Genomic DNA, 22701 nt, shown 5'->3' with positions numbered 1-22701 from the left:
GTTTCAGTTATTGTGCAAATGTACTGTTTATAAGGTTGGGGAAACCTGCAGTCAGCTGAGACTGAAGAAGTCACCTGGATGAGTGACTCCTGCTGAAAACGCTGCGGTCAGGTGAACAGAATCAACCTTTTGGGATTTAACTGATTCAGTTTTTCAAGCTTTCAAGTTTGATGTCAGCAGCTTGTAAGAGCAAAGCTTTTAAATCCAAACTGATGATCTGAAGTCTGCAAAAACGCTTCGTAGAGCTGAGGGCAAATGAAGACTCTTGACCCCTTGAGTTTGTCTTAATAGGGAAACTCTGTGAAATGGTCATAATGTGATTATATTGATCAGGTCAACTTTAGTCTTTGGGTTGAGGTGATATAAAGTCATTTCAGGTCAAAGGACTTAAAGTTACAACAATAATCTAACATTCATATGAACACTCAAACTGATTTGGTATCCTGATATCCTCACTTTTTCTTACTGGTCTTTTAAGGTTTCCTGTCATCATCTGTTTCAGTGTCCATATGAGCATCTGGCTATTTTTTTTTATGAATCAGTCGTGTGGGCTGCGTGTGCGTTTTGATGTCAGAGTCCAGTGTAGTCCACACCTCTGATCACTAGTAAAAGGTGGCACCACCAAAACTGTTAGACTGAGCACAACAGATCAGATTCCAAATAGACTGAGAAAGCAAGTGGATAACAAACAAAACACACTCTGCGGACGAACCCAGAAACACAGTCAAAGAGACCACCCTGAACAACTTCAACAGCACAGATGCAGAAAGACCCAAGACAAACTTCCAGAGCCAGAGAGAGACAGAGGAAATGTTCCAGTACAGAGCAGACGAGGATCGATAAAAGAGACCTGCTGAGGACCAAACCACAACCGAAAGGATTTCACACAGGGAGGTGAAGCAGTGAGCCCAAGACACACGAGTCACTCACACACACACACACACACACACACACACACACACACACACACACACACACTTTTAGTTTCCTACCTCCTCGTTTCATCACAGGGCTTCCAGCTGAAATGACTTTCCCCATCTCTACCAATGGTCCACGTGTTCACCATTAGTGCATGAAGCAAGTGTATGTTTGTGGCTTCAGAGTGTTTCATTGATTCATTGATTAAAACTTGGTGTATGGAGACTGAGTAACAATAATCACACAGTATATGTGGATTTATGTTTTTGATAACCCTAAGCTCTTCAAATTATAAATCGGACTGATGGTTTATGTGTCACAAGCTTTAAAGACGCTAATAAATCAGTTTAAACCTGTGACTGATTAAATTTTGTAGGTGCCACAGTTAAACCATTCAAGTTTTATACATTTTTATTAAACTTTTCATACGTCTACATGACACCATCAGAATTATTTTGGCCGTGCGGTGGGTTCAATCTTCAAAAAGCTGGTGCAGGTGTTTTCACAAAATAGTCGAGCATCCAGATGTAAGAAGACTCCATTCAAATACAGGAGTAGTAATTTCACTATTGACCAAGTATCACAGCAGAGCCATTTTAAATGATTTGATGCGTCAACAAATATAAAATGTGCAACTGCCCGGCAGTCCAACCTCAACTCAGACAACAGTAACAGCCATGTGACGCAAACGAAATCCAGATACAGAAATTTCCTACACTGACCTTTTAAAGGGCTCACTAGTGTCGACCACAGACCGCGTAAAACAAGGACGTAGCTTAAAACTGTGCTGTAACCTTGCGCTCTTTTTAACAGCCAGCAGGGGGCGATAGCTGGAATTGAAAAAAATGACTTCCGGTCCTCTATAAATTTAAAGGCAAAGCACCTGACTTTACCTCAGTAAACATTTTCCTGCTCCAGTTTATCTGCTCAGTCACTCCTTTCATGTCATACTGAATTAAAAAGATGATAATTTTTAAAAATCTTGGTAGCCTACACGGTTCATTGTGATTGATTAGTCGTTAGCCAATGAGCATGAGCATAGTCTTTTTTATTACAAAAATGTAGTTTCAATCATTATTTAGGCATCCAAATTCTTTTAGTTTTTGTCGACTAAATAAAAGATTATCACAGACTAAACCCAAAGTTGATTCATTCAACTAAATTATAAAGTGTAAATGTGTTTTTACCGGTGAGAGATGCTCCACATGGTTTACAAAGCGTCTTATTTCCCTTGACATCAACTGTGAAATGTTTCCATATGTTTGCTCTTTCCTTCATCTCAAGCATTAAAATCTTTTCACATTTTCATGAGAAACCAGAAGCATGGGAGATTACTTCTGATTGGATCACTTCCAAACTCATCCTGCCTTTCTACACAGCCCAATCAGTTTGGATCGGAACAGTTTCATCTCGTTTTTATTCACTAACAAAAGCGTCAAAGGGGCATTTTGATCATAGCTTTTATTTAGTTATCTCGTTTGTCAGAAAAAAAGGTGTTTTATTGTTGTTGGTGGCAGAAGCTTTAAACTGGGGGTTTCATTAACTAGTGCGTGTTATCACTGTAGCTACATCCATCCGTCTCTGGTCTTTGGGAAAGCTTTAAAAATTGTGCTAAACCTTTCATAACTATTGTGAATGAGGGCAGCCTAGCAGATATTAGCTGTTGCTATTCTGCACTGTATGTGTGTTAAATGACACTTTTCCCAAACCAAGTCTGAATTTATGTGATGAGTTAGGGGACTTTTCACAGACCACTGAGAATTTGTGGTCCCTCTGCTTGGATGGGGGTATCTGATGCACTGTGTTTGGGTGCAACAACATTAACAAAGCAGACACAGCAGAAGTAGTCTGGTAGGCATCAGTGAGTATATTATCAGTTTCCAGTCATACAGGACAATTACACAATCCACTGAAGCATCTCTCTCATCCAGAAACAATGTATCCAAATACAGTATCTCTCTGATATATAGAACTCATATATATATATATATATATATATATATATATATATGTATAATTTTCTCTGCACTCTCTTGTTATTTCAACATGTATTCCTCACCATTGCCATCATCACAATAAGCGCTTTTTCATCTGGAAGAATAGTTTTTCAAGAAGCATTTTTGTAAAACAAACCCTTTGATATCGCCTTCCTGTCTCTTTTTTTTTTCTTTTCTTTTTGATACGAGCTCAAAGAACATCATTTGACACACTGTTACTACCCTGCATCGTTAAACAGTTACAAAAGTTTAATACAACTCAGACAGTTCATTTGATATATGAAAATTATGGGATATTGTATTACTTGTGAACAAAAAGTATAATGCATATCATAATTATACATGAACTGCAAAATGGCACAAAATGGCTGCCTTCATCACAGTTGTTGAGTTGTTTCACAGCCTTGTGAATTCTGGACTTTATTTTGGCACTTTTGGACATCCTGTTTCTGTAAGCTAACAGACTACCGACTTCACAAAACTCGAAACACCTTCATCATATGTGAAATTCTCCAAAGATGGTTGTGCACAAGCAAAGAGATATGATCTCTGTCATTAAAAACAGTGTAACTGTGGAGATTGTTTTCGGAAATTGATCATGAGAAGAGCTTTTAAAAAAAAGAAAGAAAACAAAAAAACCCCAACAAACAATGACATTTAAAAAAAAAAAAAATCACTAAGTTGATGCAGATTTTAGACAAAAGTAAACATTCGGAAAAATGATTAGTAGTCAAACAATCATAGCAAAGCAATTGGTCAATTTTCACTTACACTGCATGAATTACCAACATGTGATCATAGTACACTCATCAATATAGGTTGTCATAGTCAATATGCAATTACATTGTTGTTTGTTTGTTTGTTTGTTTGTTAATTAGTTAGTTTATTTGCTTGTTTTATTCAATTTTAAATCATGCTTTTTATTTGTTCTTGTTTCTAATGTCTCTGTAAAGCACTTTGAATCACCTTGTTGTTGAATCGTGCTATACAAATAAACTTGCCTTGCCTTGCCTTGCCTTACAAAGGAGGGCAACATAGAGACGGAGCAGGCTAAAGTCGGCCCTGAGGTCCGACTCCGACATCAGCCTGCCAGTGTGAGCAGCCGTGTGGCATTTAGGAGCGAGCAACATGTCTGTACTAAAGATAAAAATACAGCCAGTAGAGCTGCTACAAGAGCAGCAGTGTAACGTGACGCGCTAAACTACAATAAACTCAGAACAGTATCGCTGCTGCAAACAAGATTAGCCGCCTACTGGCACCTTGACACTTGATTATTTTAGTCGCATTTCAGTGGAGCACCTGTAAATAATGTTCATGTGTGAACATTATTTAGGAAATACAAGAAATACATCCGATTCAATTTTTTTTCTGAAAGTCAGATGAGATGATAAATATCACCCATGTTTATGCAGAGGTGTTAGCCTGGTTTAATGTGAAAAATGGAAGCTGGGGGGGCCAGCTAGCCTGGTTCTCCTCACTAATGTGGCAACAATAACTACCATTAACTACACAAAAATCTTTTATTTAATGTTTTAATCTTTGAAGCAAATGTAGCAACCTGCAAGGCAAAGGTTATTCAACTGAGAGGGTTAGCAGAGCTAGATTAATGAGCTAGTGGCTAACTGCTAACCAAGTCTTTAATTTTTTTTCTTTGCGCAATGTGTATAAAAAAAACAAACTGGCAGCTAGACTAATGTTTTACTGTTTGTAGCTAACAATCTTCAAAATATAAATTGTTACTCAATGTTTAGCACTGTTAACCGTTTGTGCTCGCTAGCAGTTTAACTGTGCAAATTCATGCTAATTTGCACAAAAAGTATGACAGACTGGAATGTTTATTTCTAATATTAACATATTAACTAAAAAGATACCACCCTGCTTTGTAATATTTAAAAGTTGGTAATCAAGTTGTTTAGGAGTTATACTTTTAATGTGTCGCTGTTTATGTGCTACCTATCAAACTTTACAGCAGTGCCAGAAGGTAAACCAACCAGGTTGCTCAAGGACAGCTAAATGCTACCTTTCAGTGTCATCATCTGTCATGTGGCTCTTTCCTTACAGGCCACTGATGTCCTTTAAGAATCTTAGGGAGGTTTTATATCATATAACACTATTTTACCAACCAGGATATCTGTGCTAGTGTGCTTGCTAGCTTCCCCATAAAGCGAGACCGTTGTACTGCTTTGTTTATGAGTTTAAGCCACAACTCGCAGCTTTGTTGTGTTGCATATCTGTAAAACCACAGAGACATGTTAATCTGCTTTACTTCTGGTTACCTTATTGTTGAGATTAGAAAGAGCCAGGCTAGCTAATTCTAGGTGCTTCCAAACTTAATGCTAACTGCTGGTCAGTAACCCCTGGTAACCACCTGATGCTAAGGAAAAGCATGTATTCTGTGACCAGATGGTAAGAAGTTGCTGGCTGTTGCTAGGTGAAATTGGTCACAAAGAGGGCTGTGGGCTGAAAACCTTCATGCAGTTAGCTTATATGGAACACGCAGATTTGTCTGAAAAGATTCACAGTACTTGCAAAATGCAAAAAGTTGTGTCTTACTGCTGCAACCAAAATATTTTAAAAAGCATGACTTTTCCTTTGAATGCAAACTGTCTTTTTTTAAGTTTCACTAAAATTTGGAGAGTAACTATAGAAAATATTTGGCATCTTCCACGTAGAAATAGCATGCAGGTTTTGGGTGCAGCAACCTCTGTGCAACACTTTTACCTAGCAACAGCCAGCAACCAGTCCAACCAGTCAGAGAACACACATTTCACGTTGCCAGGGGGTTGGGAAGTGTGTGACTGAGGCTTAATCCCTACCTAGCTACAACGCCACGTACATTAACACTAGAGTGATATTATTTGCTATCAAATTGTGATGAGTTAAAAGGAAAAGACACATTTTCCAAAATGTTGAGTGATTTCTTTCACCCTTCCAAATACAATATGAAATTGTGATTTATTTATTTTTTTGTACAGTATGTGTGGTGCAAGAGATACTAATGCAGACCAGTAATATGCGGCATGGTCAGTGATCTGTGTAGGAGTACTCAGGGTTAACAAATGAGAAGCCTTGGAATTCTTGCTGGTCCAGGTTGACTATAACGTCCTGATCTGGGGGGGTCAGCTCTGGGGGATGGCGTGTGAAAAAGCGGTCAAAGTTCTCCGCATCACGCCCACACTGCCATGGAGAGGAGAGGAGAGAGATGGGGGGGGGGGGGGGGGGGGGGGGGGGGGGGGGGGAATGCAGTGAGTTTGATGAAGGATGACAGGAAAAAAAGGACAACAAGCAACAAAGAGAAAAAAGAGAAATACAACTAAAATATGGCATCAACCAATAAAATCATTCACAGCCGAAACTGTGGATTTCCATTGGTCCATACGTGAGCCAGGTGACATCTGCCTTCATCATTGGTGACTACACTCACATAAATAAATAAATCAGCTCTGCATTGGTGAGTGCAGTGACCAACGGCAGGTGATGGTTGGGTTTGAAGGATGAACAAACTAATCCTGATAACTTACCTTAAAGGTTTGAGCAAACTGTGGCATTTTCTTAACTACTGTGCAAAGATTTCTAAGGCATTTAGTGAAGGCTGATAAAGTGAACAGCTGAAGTGAGTCAGCGTGTCATATACTCACAGCTTTCGGTTTGAAAGGCGGCTGGACTTCCTTATTCTCCAGTTTTTCCCAGTCTATGTAGCGGAAGAAGGCGTGCTCCTTGATGTCTCTCTCACCTTCTGGGCCGCAGCCCAGACGCTTAGCCGGGTGTTTGGTCATCAGCTAGAGATTACACAAAGACATACAATGCAAGATGAGTCGTATTCGTTTAGTCTTTTTAAAACGGACCCATAATCAATCTGTAGCATGTATGCATTACATAAAGGCAGCATTTTTAAATTAAAAACAGCAATGCAAAGTCATTATGTCATGCAAAATATTATTAATGAGATGAAAAACAGTGATCTTTATTAATGTGTACTGTAACTATTTAACGCATTAGTAAACAAATAAAAAGATATCACAGATGAGGAGGTGTGGAGGGCAAATAAACAAGTACAATCATCGTTTGCTGCCACGAGCTGTTAAGAGGCAGTTCAGCCTCACTGCTGGAGGGTGCGCACTAACACGCAGCAGCCTTTATAATATGACGAACCCTCCAGTGCTCAGAGTGAAAAACAAGCAGAGGTTTCAGGGGCCACATTAGGAGTTACCCTGCATGTATGCGCATACAAGCATGTTTTCTTACCCCCTTGCAGATAGCAACTGCTTCTTTGGACATGGATTTAGGGTATGAGACGTGATGCTCCATGATGGACTGGAAAAGCTCATCTTCATCTTCACCATCGAAAGGCGGCTAGAGAGGCACAAATGCAGACCCTTTTTTTAGTTGTTGTTTTGGTAAAATAATAACAATAATAATAATAATAATAATAATTTAAGAGGGTAAGCAGTAGATGAATACAAACCTGTCCAGCAAGCATTTCATAAAGCAGGACTCCAAAAGCCCACCAGTCCACAGACTTCCCATAAGGCTGATAGGCTATGATCTGCAAGAGAAAGAATAGGGTTGCAATCAATGTCTGAAAGATTAAAATAAACCAATCGACAACTAGACAGTGGCTAACCCGTAAAACACACCTCTGGAGCGATGTAGTCTGGAGTTCCACAAAAAGTCTTTGTGGTAATGCCATCAAGCATGTTTTCTTTACACATTCCAAAATCTGCAATCTTTATATGGCCCTCAGAGTCCAGCATCACATTGTCCAGCTTCAGATCCCTGCAAAAACATCCAAACGCACAGATGTTACTCACATCTGTAAACTAAAAGGGACCGGAAACTACACGCGAGTAGCCGAGCTGATTCAAAAACCATCTCACCGATACACAATGCCCTTGGAATGAAGGAAGAACAGGCCGATGGCAATCTCAGCAGCATAGAACCTAAAACAGAGGCAAACATCCGTCTTTAACTGAAAGGTGCGTTTGGTGATGCTCTGATATCTCCTATTGAAGCCCTTCAGAGAGGTTAAAGTGTGCCTCATGCATTTTCATTTTTTTAAGCACCACGAATGACAAAAACATCAACATTTGTAAGTATAACGCACAAAATGCATAAAAAGTTCATTTTATAACAGTTTTGGCTGCCACTTTAAGTAATGTATAACCTTTCTGAGCTGCAGAGCTTTTACTGCAAAGGAACTCGTCTCTCCTCATACACGGATCTGCGCAAGTGTTAAAACAGGAAGTACCTGTTAACCTGTCATCTGGTAAAGGTTTATCTTGACCTTTGTCTTCAACAAAGATGCCAGCATTATGTGAAGACCAGCTGCTGAGTGCATGAATGTAAATACAGACAGTTAAGGATTATGTGACAACAGTGGCAGAAAAAGGTAGGTGCTGCTTCATCCCTGTAGCTAACACCGGAGCTATGTTAGCAAAGCTTTGAGGTGGAATACACAGTTTAACTCGCCATCTGTTTAAACATTTCCTATTAAGGGCATGTTTTGATTGTGCTTGTGTAAACACCATGTGTGTAGATACAGGCTGAGAAATAGCTCTGTTAACTTGCATTATGTAATGTCATGCTAATTAGCCACGTGCACATATTGCTTACGTTAATGAGCCAAGTGGAGCGGCGGTAGTTAGTCCCTAAGATTCCCTGAGCTGTTATGTTTATTGGGCACATATTACACTTTTCATTTTTTTCCTCAATCATGCAGTACGGGAAATAAAATGAAACTACCATAAAAATAAAGACTGTTCATTTCTTTTATAAGTGAACAAGGGGGGTCGAATTTCTTTTTTCTCCAGCTATATATGAAGATAAAATGGCAATTTTTTATCTCACTCAATGTAAGTCAAAAGCTCTTCTTTCAGACTAAACACTGAGTCAATGAGAACAGATATGTTTAATGAGGTCATCACAGGAACACAGCTGTTCAAACATTCTGTTTGCAAGATGGAGCCAATCAAAGTGTGGCTGACTTAATGGAAGGAAGAGGGGAGCCAAGACTGCTCGTTTGAGACAGTGAATTAACTGACGAGCTGCACCAAGATCCAGTAATGTATAAAAAAGGATTATTTTGGAATTGTGAATATGCAAAGTTATCTTAGTCCTGAAGTGCGATTTGGAGATCTGGAGTATTGTTGCATCACTTATAAGCAGTGTTGGGACTAACGCGTTATTAAGTAACGCGTTACAGTAACTACGTTATTATTGTGGTAAGAGCACAGTAACTAGTTATTATGCCAAGACCGGGAACGCGTTACTCGTTACTGGGATTTAGATAGGCTCGTTATTCGTTACTTCCTGTGGTGGCTATCGCGGAGCTTCCACAGATTCAATAACATTAGCAAGTGGTGGAGGCCAGCAGGTGGATGAAGGAAAAGGGAGGCAAGAGGAGAGACCCGAAGTGGCCGCTGGTCTGTGAGTGTCAGTTGAACTGAACTTCAGGTAAGAAGTTATGACCTGCAGTCCATCTGGGTCAGATATGAACCAAGTTTAGGTGGAGTTTATTTTTGTTATGCTGAATTTTTCGTACTGCGTGCTAGCTAGCATGACGGAGTTTCTATACAGCTGGGTGGGTGCTATGTTACTGATGTTGAACTTTATTTTGTTCATAAGGTTAATTATTAGAGTTGCCAACCGTCCTGTAAAAAACGGAATCGTCTCGTATTCAGAGAAAATATTACGCGTTTCTTATTGAGGTGAAAAGGAACAGTTTGTCCCGGACTTCAGCTACAATGAAAAAGACACAAAGCTGGAGTTATTCTGTGTTTACGCTGCACAGCTGCCTCTTCTTCTCTCATCCTCTCCCCTTCCCTCTCCCATTTCTACTTCAATCATGAAACTGATCAATGATCAGCTGATCGGCTCTCTTGTTTATTTATCGCTCACTTTGCGCCAGAAAGAGGAAACCAGCGGATGTCGTGGTAAACAACAGCAGCACTTTTAAGCTTGATCAGCTGTTGTTAGAATTTATTTAATATTAATTTCTAGTATCAGCTGATGTTTGCTGGAGCCACAGCTGTAAACCTGCTGGTCATGATATCGGTTTGGTTATGTGGTGAGAGGGAAACATGAAGATGAAACCAGGAGATGTCCTTACTGAATCATCAGAGCTGTGATGGAGAAACAGGTTTACCTTTTAGGTCACATGAGTGAGTTGAAGGGAAGTTATGAACTGTTTCTGAGAGACAAATAACACCAGGATCCTTTTCTAAGTAGCTGACAGCTGGTAACTGTGCAGGGGCGGATCTAGTAAAGTGTTGCCAGGGGTCCATGTAGGGCATTAAAAGGGAGAGGGGGGCACAAGGAAATACTTTCTTATTCTCATTTAAAATGTCTCACTTTTAAAAAAATAATTATCTGAATCTTACAACAAACGATTGATAGATTGATGCATATATACCATCAGAACAGTGTACATCACTGTCACAACAGCGTTTGTTTTCATTCAAAGGTTTTATGATTGTTCCTATAATGGTGGGCCGGCCTCTAGTCAAAATGCCCGGGACGATTTTTTTGTCCCAGTCCAGCCCTGTATGCAGCTCATCTGCAGTCTGGTGTTACCTACATCTTCCTATTCAGAAGGCAGAATTTCCGAGTTCTGAGTACAATCGAAAGCACCACGACTGCAGTTTTTGTGTTGGATGTAAAAAGCAGGCTAGGATAAAATCAGGCGTGGGATTTCTCTCGTGGAAATGTGCACATTATTTTTTCCTTTCTATTGGTAGGTGGCACAGTGCACTTGTGGCAAGTAAGCAAGCTAGAAGACTGGCAATCTTGCTGGGTATCCAGTTACGGAAGCAACACATTAACAAGAGAATTCTGAGTTAAATCAAAGTTACTTTCCCTAGTAACTAGTTACTCTGAAAGTAACGAGTAACTTGAAGTAACTGAGTTACTTTTGATAGAAGAAACTAGTAATGTAACTAAGTTACTAATTTAAAGTAACTTACCCAACACTGCTTATAAGTAAGAAAGCAAGAACAGACGAGGAGAAGCAAAAACAAGATATTAATGGTGGCACATCAACTTTGATGTGAAACTAAACTTATTAGTTAAGGAAAGTCTGGATGCCAAATTCTGTTTTGTTAATCACCATTGAGTTTCTTAAGTGGGGGATTGTTTAAGAGCATCGAAATGCTTGATTCTCTTCTAGATTTGATCAAACTCACTGTCTGTGTGTGTGTGTCTGTGTGTGTGTGTGTGCATGCACTCACACAGCATGAGGCTCCTTAAACTTGCCGACCTGTTGGATATGGTACATAAGGTCTCCTCCATTAATATACTCCATGACAAAATACAATCGGTCCTAGGAGCAATAAAGAAGAAGCAGGAGACCAGAAGAGAGGAATAAATTATTCAGAATCACAGTTTACTGACAGGCTGATAATTACACAGTTCAAATTTACACAGTAAACAGACCAAAGCAAACAAGCCATGGAAAGCACTCTGATAACATTATAAAAGATAAGAAGCTGGTCGTGCTTCAAGCTGTCTCACCATGGTTTGGAAGCATGAGTGCAGCTGAGTGAGGAAAGGTGGTTTTCCTGACAGGGCGAGGACTCTCTTCTCCACCATGGTGCACTCCACGTCATCATCTTGGATCACCACGTCTTTTTTCAGGATTTTGATGGCGTACAACTCATCTGTGCCTTTCCTCTCAGCCAGCATCACCTTTGAGGGAGTCAACCAAAGGAAATCAGTGAGTTTTAAAGAGATTTCATTCATGCCATGTTTACATCAGAAACATCACATTTCTACTGACGCGTGCCCCACCTTGCCGAAGCTGCCCTTGCCCAGAACCATGATGAAGTTGAAATCTGAGAGCTTGACGCGGTCCTGATTGCCGTTGCTGTCGTACTTGCACACCGAGGAGGAAGAAGAGGAGTCAGTGGGCTTCCCTGGACCCACTCTCGCTCTCTAGAGAGAGAATTAAAATGGGGAAGGGGGAAGAAGTAGTTTATTAGAGAACAAGAAATAGGCAAGAGCACAAATTAAACCAGTCGTCATTCTCGTCGATTTCTGTGAGTCTTACCTCAAACTTTTGCCGTAGCTCCTCATTACCGTCCTCTCCATCTGGCTGGACAGGAACATTAAAGTATTCTCCTTCCTCCTGGGACAGCATCTTAAACCTAAACCCCAGAATGAAAGCAGAGCATTGCCAGACAAAATCCAGGATTATCACCAGACTATGACAACAAAGCCTCCTAAACATTCACACCCCTGCACATCCTGCCTGTATCATTTCTAGTTACACCTGTGTAATTTTCTCACCATCCATCTATCCCTTGTTTCTGTAGCTCTGAGATCCCAAAGGACAGTGATCCCATGAAGTCATTCCTGCTGGTCAAATCCCAGTCCCAGACCTCTACTGACAGACGGCGGTCCTTGTCATTTTCTTTGAGGTTGCTAAAAGGAAAAAAAATGGAGGACAGTGAAACGGAAGATAAAGTGCGTTCCTAATATAGCTAAAAATGAAAACCTGAGATCACAGTCCTCTCATCTCTCTCTGTACAAACTTAAAAACAATGCAGCAAATCACAGTTTTTCATACCTTTCCTACCCGAGAATAGCTCGAAAAACAACGAGCACAAACAGGAGGAGGAGAGAGGACTGGGTCACTTGCACGAGCTCCAGTTAGGTTTGCGCATATGCGACTCAAAATGAGGCCAAGTGAGTAACTTTAATCAAAAGGCAAGTTATGTTCAACAAAAAGGTGTCTCACAAAGTGAAGGTCTCGTTCCACGTGGGGTTGAGGGAGCATTTGATGGTCTTTGTCTTCTGCTTGCTCTCACTCTTGGGATCGGGAATCAGCTTGAGCTTGACGTAGGGGTCTGACAGGCCGTTGGGATCCATAGGCACCAGGTTCTTAGCCTCTTTGACTGTGGGGGGGGTTGAGGACATAAATACAAATAAGTGCCAGAAGATCCCAGGATAAAACACACTTTTAGACTGTCCGCAATTTGTCCTTTCCCAAAGTGTTAGCGCAACCCATCCATGTCTAAAGCTTCAGCCTGCCCTAAATAACTCTGGCCACATTAGACAACACTTAACAACAGTTTAGTTTCTGTTCCATAATCAATCCACAGCTGTCTGAAAGGGAGCGCTGGCACGTGGGTGCATGTCCCAGTGGCAATGTGGGTCAATCGTTGGATCATTGATCAACTAATGGACTTTCCGGTTTTAGTCTTAGGCTGGCAGAGAGCTTTGAGATGCACTCAGTGCGCTCGTGTGTGTGGGAGCACTCACTGGTGACGGTGAGAGTGTCGTCAGTGATCTGCGCAGAGATGTGGATGCGTCCTCGCCTTTCCGTGTGATCCGTCCCGCACAGGCTCGGGACGTTGGCGACACATCGCTTGTGGATGTTCATCATACAGTCTGAACAGAGAGAGAGAGACAGGAAAATTGTGCAGGTTGGTTATGAATCACAATCATCACAGTCTGTCTAACATGTGACAGTCTGTGCCCTAAACCCCCCCAAAGTAATTACCGGAAGGCTTTCAGTGCCTTATTGCCAGATTAAAAGAGATTTAGGGCTGCACCCTAACAGACACAGGGGGCTTAAAAAATTAATCAAAAAAAACAAAGAGGTAAATTTGGAGACAGTTAGATAATAAGTAAAAACATGCTGGGTACTTAAAGTAATGAAAACTATTGAACTCTCAGATCCCGGACACCAGACCAAATATCACCCATACTCGTTAGGTCAGAGCAACCAGAGATGTGACCTCACCCAACCCCCAAAACCATCCTATAGTCCCTGACGTATGTAAATAAAAACAGATCCATCCATCAAATCCATAAATCCATACTTTATTCATAGTAGAACACAGAAAAACATCAAATGTACCATTTTAAGAAAAATATACTGGCTCATTATGAATTTGATAGGAGCAGCACTTCTCAATACAGGGGCATGTCTACCACTGTAGCAACAGCAAGTCTGCAAACATCTGAGATCAGAGGATTCTCCAAATCCTTTCAGTTGGTGAACTGGAGGGAGGCAAGTTTAGCACCTGGGCTCCTCTGCTATGGAGCTCTGTAATATGAGGTTTAGCATTGTCTTGGTGAAATATGCAGGGCCTCACCTGTAGAAGATGTCATCTGATGTTGCCTTTCTAGTTGTGCCAGCTGCCAAATTCCATAAACAGTAATGCACTCCAATACAATTAGAGATGCAGGCTTTTTGAACTGAGCACTGATGACAAGCCGGATGGTCTGCAGGATGTGGCGTCCACGTTTTCCAAAATAAATTTCAGACTTCGATTCGTCTGACCACAGAACAGTTTTCCACTTTCCTCAGTCCTTTTTAAATGAACCTTGGCCCAGAGAAAATGCCTGAGGGCCGAAGAGCACCAACACTAAAGCTATGTGTTGTATATACAGGTTGGTCAGAACAGTTTAAAAATTTGTCTTCGGTAATAAAAGGCACAGCTAAACATTAAATCTGGACAGTGAGAGTAGAACACAGTTTAAGCAAAACTCATTATTTTACAGACTAGTAAGTGGGAAACAACTTGATCAATGCAAGAACACAGACAAGTCTAATAACCCATGGTCATTTCTCAGTACGTCCACTAGATGGCAGACATTTCTGATGTACCACATTTTGCTCCACTCTGTTGAATCAGTGGGTGGTGTTGAGGTTCTGAAGGTGGAGAGTGAGAAGTTAATCTCTTGCTCTCTGTAGGTTTTCTTTTCCAGTAACAATAATGTTTCTGTGACCGTGGATTTCAATGTATTATCTCCAACAGGCACTAAACACACCCATGAGAACCATTAATCCATTAATGAGTGTAAACCTTGAAGACTACTTGCGCTTGTCTGCCAACACTTACAGAAATAAGTCTCATCTTCTGTATGATAATTATACATTTACAATTAATGAACAACTCGAGTGTTTCTATGGATTAATAAATAACCAAACCCGCTTGTAAATTATGTCAAATAAGGTACTCTAGTATTTTCATGATGCAAAGTCAAAGCACAATGAGGAAACATCTGCCCACTAAATAATGCTGGCCTGAGTATAGCATTGCAGAGAGGTAACCTACTTCCTCTTCGTGCCAACACAAACAGTTTGTGACACAACTAAAGAAATGGAGGGGGGAAAATATTATGAGCAGCTTGATTATTGTGAAGTATTCATGCAAACTGCAGTCAGTGTTCAGCAGTGGAAGCTTTAACTTTAGCTGTAGCAATATGTGTGTCATTAATGCTGTAAAGCATTAACGACAGAGTGAAGCTTCTGTAGTAGTAAAACTGATCAGGACAGGAAAAGAACTGATAAATCTGATATCAGATCAGATATAATCTAACGAACATCAGTTTCAGCATAAACTTTTATTGTCAAATGAAAAGCTTCTAGATGACAGAAATGTTGATCTTTGCCCGAGTATCCTGTGCTGCACTCTATGCTGCAACAGCATTAGTTTTTTCGCCCGTGCTCATCTACATTGTGAAAAACTGAACACACTGAATTTGCCTTTTTTTTTTTTACTACAGAAGTGAAGAAATCTCAAAAACCTGAAACTTGTGGCCAATTCCTCAAGTCTTCCTCTTTCTTTCTTTTTTTTACACCATCTCGTAAATGTGAGAAACAACCAGATTTCATTTTCTAAACGTAGTCTACTTCCATACAAGTATCGAATCACCCAATCACATGGCAGCAAGTCAGTGCTCTTAGGCATGCAGACATGGTCTACACGGTCTGCTTAAGTTCAAGCCAAAAATGAGGAAGAAACAAAATTTAAATGTTTCTCAATGAGGCAGGGTTGTTGGTGCAAAACTGACTGGTGTGAGTGTTTTAGAAACTGCTGATATGCTGGGATTTTCCCACATAGTCAAAAAAATGAGAAAAAATATCCAGTAAGCGGAAGTTGTCTGGGTGAAAATGCCTTGTTGAGCTCTGAGAGAATGGCCAGACTGCTTTGAGCTGAGAGGAAGGCAACAGTTACTCAAATCCCCACTTGTTACATTCAAGGTATACAGAAGAGCATCTCTGCAGAAGAGCCTCACATTGAAGCAGATTGGCTGCAGCAGCAGAAGACCACACCAGAGGACATTTATGAGTTAAGTACAGAAAACCACGGCTATAGCTAACACGGGTTCACCAAAATAAGACAAGAGAAAATCAGAAAATAAATGTTGTCTGGTCGGATGAGCCCTGATTTCTGCTGCGTTATTCAGATGCTCGGTAGATGAGCATCAATACTCTCATGTCATTATTGACCAGTATCTCTGAGAAATGTTTCCAGCACCTGTGCCACAAAGAATTAAGGCACCTATAAAGGGAAATGGGGGTCCATCTCAGTACTAGCAAGGTTTAAAAAGAGCGTAAAATGCAAGCTTCTAAAGCACAAGGCTTCCTTTCTGAAACACAGGCAGATATTCGTGTACTTACGGTCACATTTCATTCCCTGGTGTATCAGCCCGTACAGGAGGGAGCCACAGTGGTCACAGAAGGTGGGGCTTGAGTAAGTGTGGACCCTAAACTTGTGTTTACTACGAGGATCCTGTAAAGAGGAGACAGAAGATGCTTGAGTACAATTATATTCAAATAACTCAGACTGTTTCGGGTTGTTAAAAGATTTAAAGCTGCAAGGTTAGGTGTTCTCAGTTGTCCTGTTAGTCGCCATTTAAAGCCTGGACTCAGCTAAATTACAAGAAAAGGGGTTCTCAATTTCCTCTAACAGGTTCTTAATCATAATGTGTTTAATTTGCAAACCCACATGGATGCAAAAATAAAGTATATGGACAGCAGAACATTTCAGTCAGTGACTGATGATGAATCATTTTAAACCATGCGATATATCACGGCGCAAAAAAATCATATGATCTCCACTCCCCATGGCAGGGATTAGCCATAAGTAGATGACTTACAGTACTGATTTTCTCCAGAGTAAAGCCTTTAAATGTTTAAATATTTTACGGGAAAACAAAAGAACTAATGTGAGCATGAGAGACCAAGAGATAGAGATGGAAAACTGAGTGAATTTGGAGGATGCACAAAAATAGGTAACAACAGCACTGGTGATATAACAAAAACAAAGAGCGGAGTTTGAGATTAATAAACATCAGTGACATGAATTTAAAATTAATTCAAACCCACAAATGGTGTGTGTGTGTGTGTGTGCGTGCGTGAGTGAAAGAGAGTGAGATATTGGGTCATTAACCTGATGCAGCCAGCCAGCACATTCTCCTATACTGACGTGTCTGAATGTGATTTGTGGCTGACATGTCAGCAGGAGTAAGGCTAGGAGGTTAGGGCTGTGTGTGTGTGTGTGTGTGTGTGTGTGTGTGTGTGTGTGTGTGTGTGTGTGTGTGTGTGTGTGTCTGTCTGTTCAGGTTAAATATTTTTTAATGCATGAAGCTGTTCTGCTGTTGAATAATGGTTATTAATAAAATGAGCATGGTCAGCACTGGGTTTTGTTTTGCTAATGTGCTGTTTATTGAACACAAACACACACACACACACACACACACACACCTGTGCACGAACAGAGGTGTGTGTGTCTGACCTTTGCTTTCAGGTCTGACTAAAAATAAGGAGTAAAGGATCGAATAATCAAGCTGTGTAGATGTTTTATTCGTGCACAAGTGTGGGTGTTTACTTTCTTTATACTTACATCGGAGGCAGGTCCTTTGTCGGCCCCCGGACAGGAGAAGGTGACAAATTCATGACAGCGCTTATGGACCACAAAACAGCACACTGGGGAGAGGGAAAAAAGTGAAAATCAGCTCGGGCTTCTTTGCGGTGCCAAATAAGGCGACACAATAACAACACTGAGATAAATCAATATGTCAATTATGTGGCATTAGTCACTGCAAAAAAAGCTCCTCGTATTTCAGCAGTTCACATGCATTTCTTTCTTGCTTCCAACATCTATAGTTAGTCTTTGCTTCAGTTTAGATGATTTTAAATTTAACCACAGCATGGTGGGAAGTCTAATAATCACGCCCAGTAACATTAAAGCTGCCACAGGAAACTTCCCATGTTAGAAGCTTCAAATGGCAGCAGGCAGTATAGCTGGTGATTTGACTGCTTGTTCCTGCTTGCTGCTTGAAATTATTCAGTGTAGCGACTGAAATAAACAGTTCATACTTGCATCCTTATATAGCACATGGCAGCTAGTAGGAAATAAATCCTGTTAGAGGGAAACTAGAAAGACAAAAAGTGCTTAAGATCTTCTGATCTTCACTCATTGCCGGGTAACGCAATACAAGAATTTGTGTCTTATTTAAAGATAATCATAGAACAAAATGTGAATTTTTGTAACAAAGCTGGTTATTTTCTCAGTCATTAAAATATCAGAAAGTACCCATCACAAACTTATAGTCAAACAAACAGTCCAACCCGACGACGTTTAGTTCACCATCTGAATCTTGTTGGCGGGAAAAGCAGAAATACTTTGTTACTGTACAGCATGCTTATTTAAATGAACACCCCAACATTATACTATTTAAGACTGTGGCTCAGTTGAACACCCTATTAGTCTTATATAGACCAAAAAAAAGAGAGCTATCAATTAACATCCAGAAGCTGGTTGAGTTGGGAGCAAATGACGAGGAACACAGACAAAAATGTCATTTTAAACATCGGTTTACAAGAACAAATCTCTCCTTCAGTTTATGTTATAAAGTTATGGATAGGGATGTCACCAGAACTGGGACTGATGGTACCTTTAGATTTCAAAACACTGAAAGCATTTTAAAATTAAAGCTGGTATATGCACCGAGTAGGATTGTCCACAAAATCTGCACTAACTTATAATAGAAATTACCATCAGATTAAATATTCACTTGCAGCAGAACTGGTACCAACAGTACTGTCATCACCTCAGCCAGCTGACACACAAACGTCACACAGCCCCTCCCCTCACTAGCAGCTGAACTGCTGTTGAAGCATCTTCAGACATCCCGATCTGTGAGGTCAAGAAAGCTCAAGTATTAAACAGCTATTAATATTAACTGCTAGTATTAATAGCTGCATTAGCCGTCTGTTATCATTTTGTTACGGATAACACAATTATTTGTGTCCAAAGTGAGTTACATTTCTCTTAAAGTACCAGACTGAAGCAACAAAAAGTCTACCAGCAGCTAGACAGAAACGGTGGCAGCCTACCTTAATAAATCTATCTGATCAGCAACGAAATATGGGGTCAAGTTACCAGAAGCACAGGAAATAAACAGGGCTGAAAGTCAATACATTTAATCCAACCAATATTGTTTTATCTTTATTTATCCTTTGTCATTCTTTCCATGTGTTATTGTATCCGTAAAATGGTATTGAGTTTGAAATTCTAGCATTGTGACGACCTTCTTGCTCCTCTTGGGGGTTGGAGTGGGATGGGAATTTTTGTTGGGTAGATTTGGAAGTGGAAGTGAGCAATTTTGAGGTATCTGCAGTTTATCTGAATATTTACTTTTCTGACCGCTTTTGACTTTAACACAAACATCTCTGCTTTCTACTACTTGGATTTTCAAAATAAGATCCTTCATTTATAACGTGTTTGTGGGAAGTTGTTTCATGTCACTGCACATCTTCCCTAAAGCAGGCCAATTTCAACCTAAAGATAAGGAATAATAGTACAATGTGCTTATTGCTGATGTAAAAGAAGTCAAGTTGAGGAGGCAAAAAAAAAACAAAACAACCCAGAGTAAAGAAGCTAAAGTTAAAGGACGAGCTAGAAAAAAATATCCCTGAAAGAGCTGCTTTTCATTTTTATACTTTAAGTTCGTTTCAGCACCTGTGCTTTTTCACTTTTATTCAGTTAAAGAAATTCAGTCAGTACTTAAAACTCTATCAATATCTTTTAAAATAACTATTAGTGTATCTACTCGAGAGAAAAATGTCTGCCAATTTACCAACTCTGCAGCGCTGGGAATATCTACATTTGCTCTGGACCTAGCTGCTCAAATTTGTTTCGTTTTGTTTTTTCAGTTTGAATTTAGTTATTTGCTTATTAAAAAAACTATTCTCAAGTTAATTTTTGTGTTCTATATTTGGTATCCCTGTTGGTACAATATCGCCACAAATATGAGTGACAGCGAGTCAACACACGCTCATATCCATTCAGTTCAGTTCTATGTTGTTTCGTTGACTTCGTCATTTGCCAGCAGAAGCTAGCAGCAGTGCAAATGAAACAGAGGAGGCAGCAGAGGGAGGTATTGCATGTTGCCACATCAGTAGTTATTGTTAGTCTACTAGTGCTCAAAGTCATTCTTAAGATTTCTCTCTGTTTCTGACGCTCACTCTCAAAATTTTCAGGGAGAGAAACACTACTTTGGACGTTGGTTAGGTTAAACGCTTGCTGTTGGGAAGCTTTTATTATACTTATTTTAACATAACATGTCGTCCTCCGCTCGATTCAATTTCATTTTATACGTCAACTTTATATACACGACGTGTTTTAGGAGGAAAAAGGAGAAAGAAAAACTTCTGTATCTGTATTTGAACGCAGCTATGACTTGAATTAAGCTAGTCCAAATAAAATGAAGAGTAACACTAGAACGCTTCAATTGCACACTAATACCAACAACTGGGTGTTCATATTTATCCATTCATCTCTAACATTTTTTTTTCATTTACAAAGAAAAGTTGCTTACATAAATCCTGATGTTGCCTTATGTATAAAAGAAAGATTCCCAGTCTCAAATTCAAATCAAATTCAAATTTTATTTGTCACGTACACAGTCGTACACAGTCATACACAGTACGATATGTAGTGAAATGCTTGGACAACTGCTCGTGACCTAAAGAAAACAAAAAAGGAAAAGGCTATGAATAAGAAAGGAAATAAATATGAAAAATTAAAAAGGGTAAATTTAACTAGGAAGGAATAAAATATAAATTAAGGTTAAAAATGAAATAACTGTACAACACAAATTAGAATGAAGGGTAAATTTAACTGGGAAGAATAAGATAAAGATAAATATATAAATTAAAGTTGAAAATAAAATAACTGTACAACAAAATACACAATACACAATATAGAACTATATAAGAATGTATGAAGGAATCTAAATATAAATAAATATATACACAATAACAGCAGCTGTACAAGTATTAACCGGAAATGAAGAATATAGTGACCAGTGTTGTGCAAAAACAAAGTCCAGAAAGTCCAGTGTGTGTGTAAGAACCATATGTGTGGGTCAGTACTGTGTGGTGGTGTGATTGAGAGACCGTATCGCCTGCGGGAAGAAGCTCCTCCTCAGTCTCTCTGTGTTGGTCTTCAGGGAGCGGAATCGCTTTCCTGACCTCAACAGAGAGAACAGTCTGTTGTTGGGATGGCTGAGGTCCTTCACGATCTTCCTGGCCTTGGTCCAGCACCGCCTGCTGTAGATTGAGTGCAGGTCAGGGAGCTCGGAGCGGATGGTGCGCTCAGCTGACCGCACAACCCTCTGTAGAGCTCGTCTGTCCTGCATGGTGCTGTTCCCGAACCAGGTTAAGATGTTTCCCGCCAGGATGCTCTCTATGGTGCACGAGTAAAAGTTCCTGAGCACCTTGGAGGGCAGTTGGAAGTCTCTCAAGCGTCTGAGGTGGTAGAGACGCTGTCGGGCCTTTTTCACCACGGTGTTGATGTGACAGGACCATGACAGGTCCTGCGTGATGTGAACTCCGAGGTATTTGAAGCTGTCCACTCTCTCCACTGGGCACTCGTTGATGACGGGGGTCTGGTAGTTCCTCTCCTGCTTAGTGCTGAAGTCCACTATCAGCTCCTTTGTCTTACTGACGTTTAGAAGGAGGTTGTTCCTCTGGCACCAGTTCTCCAGATTCCTAATCTCCTTCAGGTAGGCCGTCTCGTTGTTATCAGAGATCAGGCCCACCACGACGGTGTCGTCAGCAAACTTGATGATGGTGGTGGAGCTGGTAGTGGCCACACAGTCATATGTGTACAAAGAGTACAGCAGGGGGCTCAGAACACACCCCTGGGGGGCTCCAGTGCTGAGAGTGGTGGAGGCTGAGACATGTCCGCCCATCCTTACTGCCTGTGGTCTGCCAGTTAGGAAGTTGGAGATCCACTGACACATAGATGAGCTGAGTCCCAGATGCTCCAGCTTGGTGGTGAGTGTGGAGGGAATTATGGTGTTAAATGCAGAGCTGTAGTCTATGAAGAGCATTTTAACATAATTCCCCCTTCTAGTGTCCAAGTGAGTGAGTGATGTGTGGAGGAGATGAGAGATGGCATCGTCTGTGGAACGATTTGGACGGTAAGCGAACTGTAGTGGGTCCAGTGTGTCTGGTAGTGAAGAAATGATGAAGTCTCTGACCAGGCGTTCAAAGCACTTCATCACTACTGAGGTGAGGGCTACAGGGCGATAGTCATTGAGAGAAGCAGGGTGGGGTTTCTTCGGGACAGGAACAATGATGGACTCTTTGAAGCATGTGGGGATCACCGACTGAGATAAAGAGATGTTGAATATCTCAGTGAACACAGGAGCTAGCTGGTATGCGCAGTCTCTTAGGATACGACCTGGGATGCCGTCAGGTCCTGCTGCTTTCCTGGTGGTAAATGGCCTGTATTTATATAGCGCTTTACTAGTCCCTAAGGACCCCAAAGCGCTTTACATATCCAGTCATCCACCCATTCACACACACATTCACACACTGGTGATGGCAAGCTACATTGTAGCCACAGCCACCCTGGGGCGCACTGACAGAGGCGAGGCTGCCGGACACTGGCGCCACCGGGCCCTCTGACCACCACCAGTAGGCAACGGGTGAAGTGTCTTGCCCAAGGACACAACGACCGAGACTGTCCAAGCCGGGGCT

The 22701-nt window shown here is 40.7% G+C and overlaps 1 protein-coding gene across 2 annotated transcripts in view; it reads right to left on the bottom strand.

Moving 5' to 3' along the window:
- Positions 1-22701, bottom strand: part of LOC146707500 (protein kinase C beta type-like) — a 50444-nt gene that overhangs the window by 2913 nt on the left and 24830 nt on the right. Inside the window, exons 3-17 of one of the 2 annotated variants that reach the window (XM_085458867.1) lie at positions 17552-17634; positions 16327-16438; positions 13173-13301; positions 12649-12805; positions 12198-12332; positions 11959-12055; positions 11700-11843; positions 11424-11597; positions 11141-11232; positions 7793-7855; positions 7553-7691; positions 7381-7461; positions 7161-7268; positions 6554-6694; positions 2766-6092 (exon numbers count right to left, since the gene is read on the bottom strand). In XM_085458867.1, the coding sequence (XP_085314993.1) occupies positions 5940-6092; positions 6554-6694; positions 7161-7268; positions 7381-7461; positions 7553-7691; positions 7793-7855; positions 11141-11232; positions 11424-11597; positions 11700-11843; positions 11959-12055; positions 12198-12332; positions 12649-12805; positions 13173-13301; positions 16327-16438; positions 17552-17634 (1808 nt within the window). In that variant the 3' untranslated portion in view covers positions 2766-5939. Of the gene's footprint in view, positions 1-2765; positions 6093-6553; positions 6695-7160; positions 7269-7380; positions 7462-7552; positions 7692-7792; positions 7856-11140; positions 11233-11423; positions 11598-11699; positions 11844-11958; positions 12056-12197; positions 12333-12648; positions 12806-13172; positions 13302-16326; positions 16439-17551; positions 17635-22701 lie in introns of those variants that run through there. The other variant, XM_085458866.1, reaches the window with a different exon arrangement.

The sequence above is a fragment of the Copadichromis virginalis genome, linkage group LG6 (assembly GCF_057382275.1).
Source record: "Copadichromis virginalis isolate Kocher_CV1m ecotype Utaka linkage group LG6, C_Virginalis_male_GT1.1, whole genome shotgun sequence".
Classification (NCBI taxonomy): Eukaryota; Metazoa; Chordata; class Actinopteri; order Cichliformes; family Cichlidae; genus Copadichromis; species Copadichromis virginalis.
This window is presented reverse-complemented; position numbering and strand designations above follow the sequence as displayed.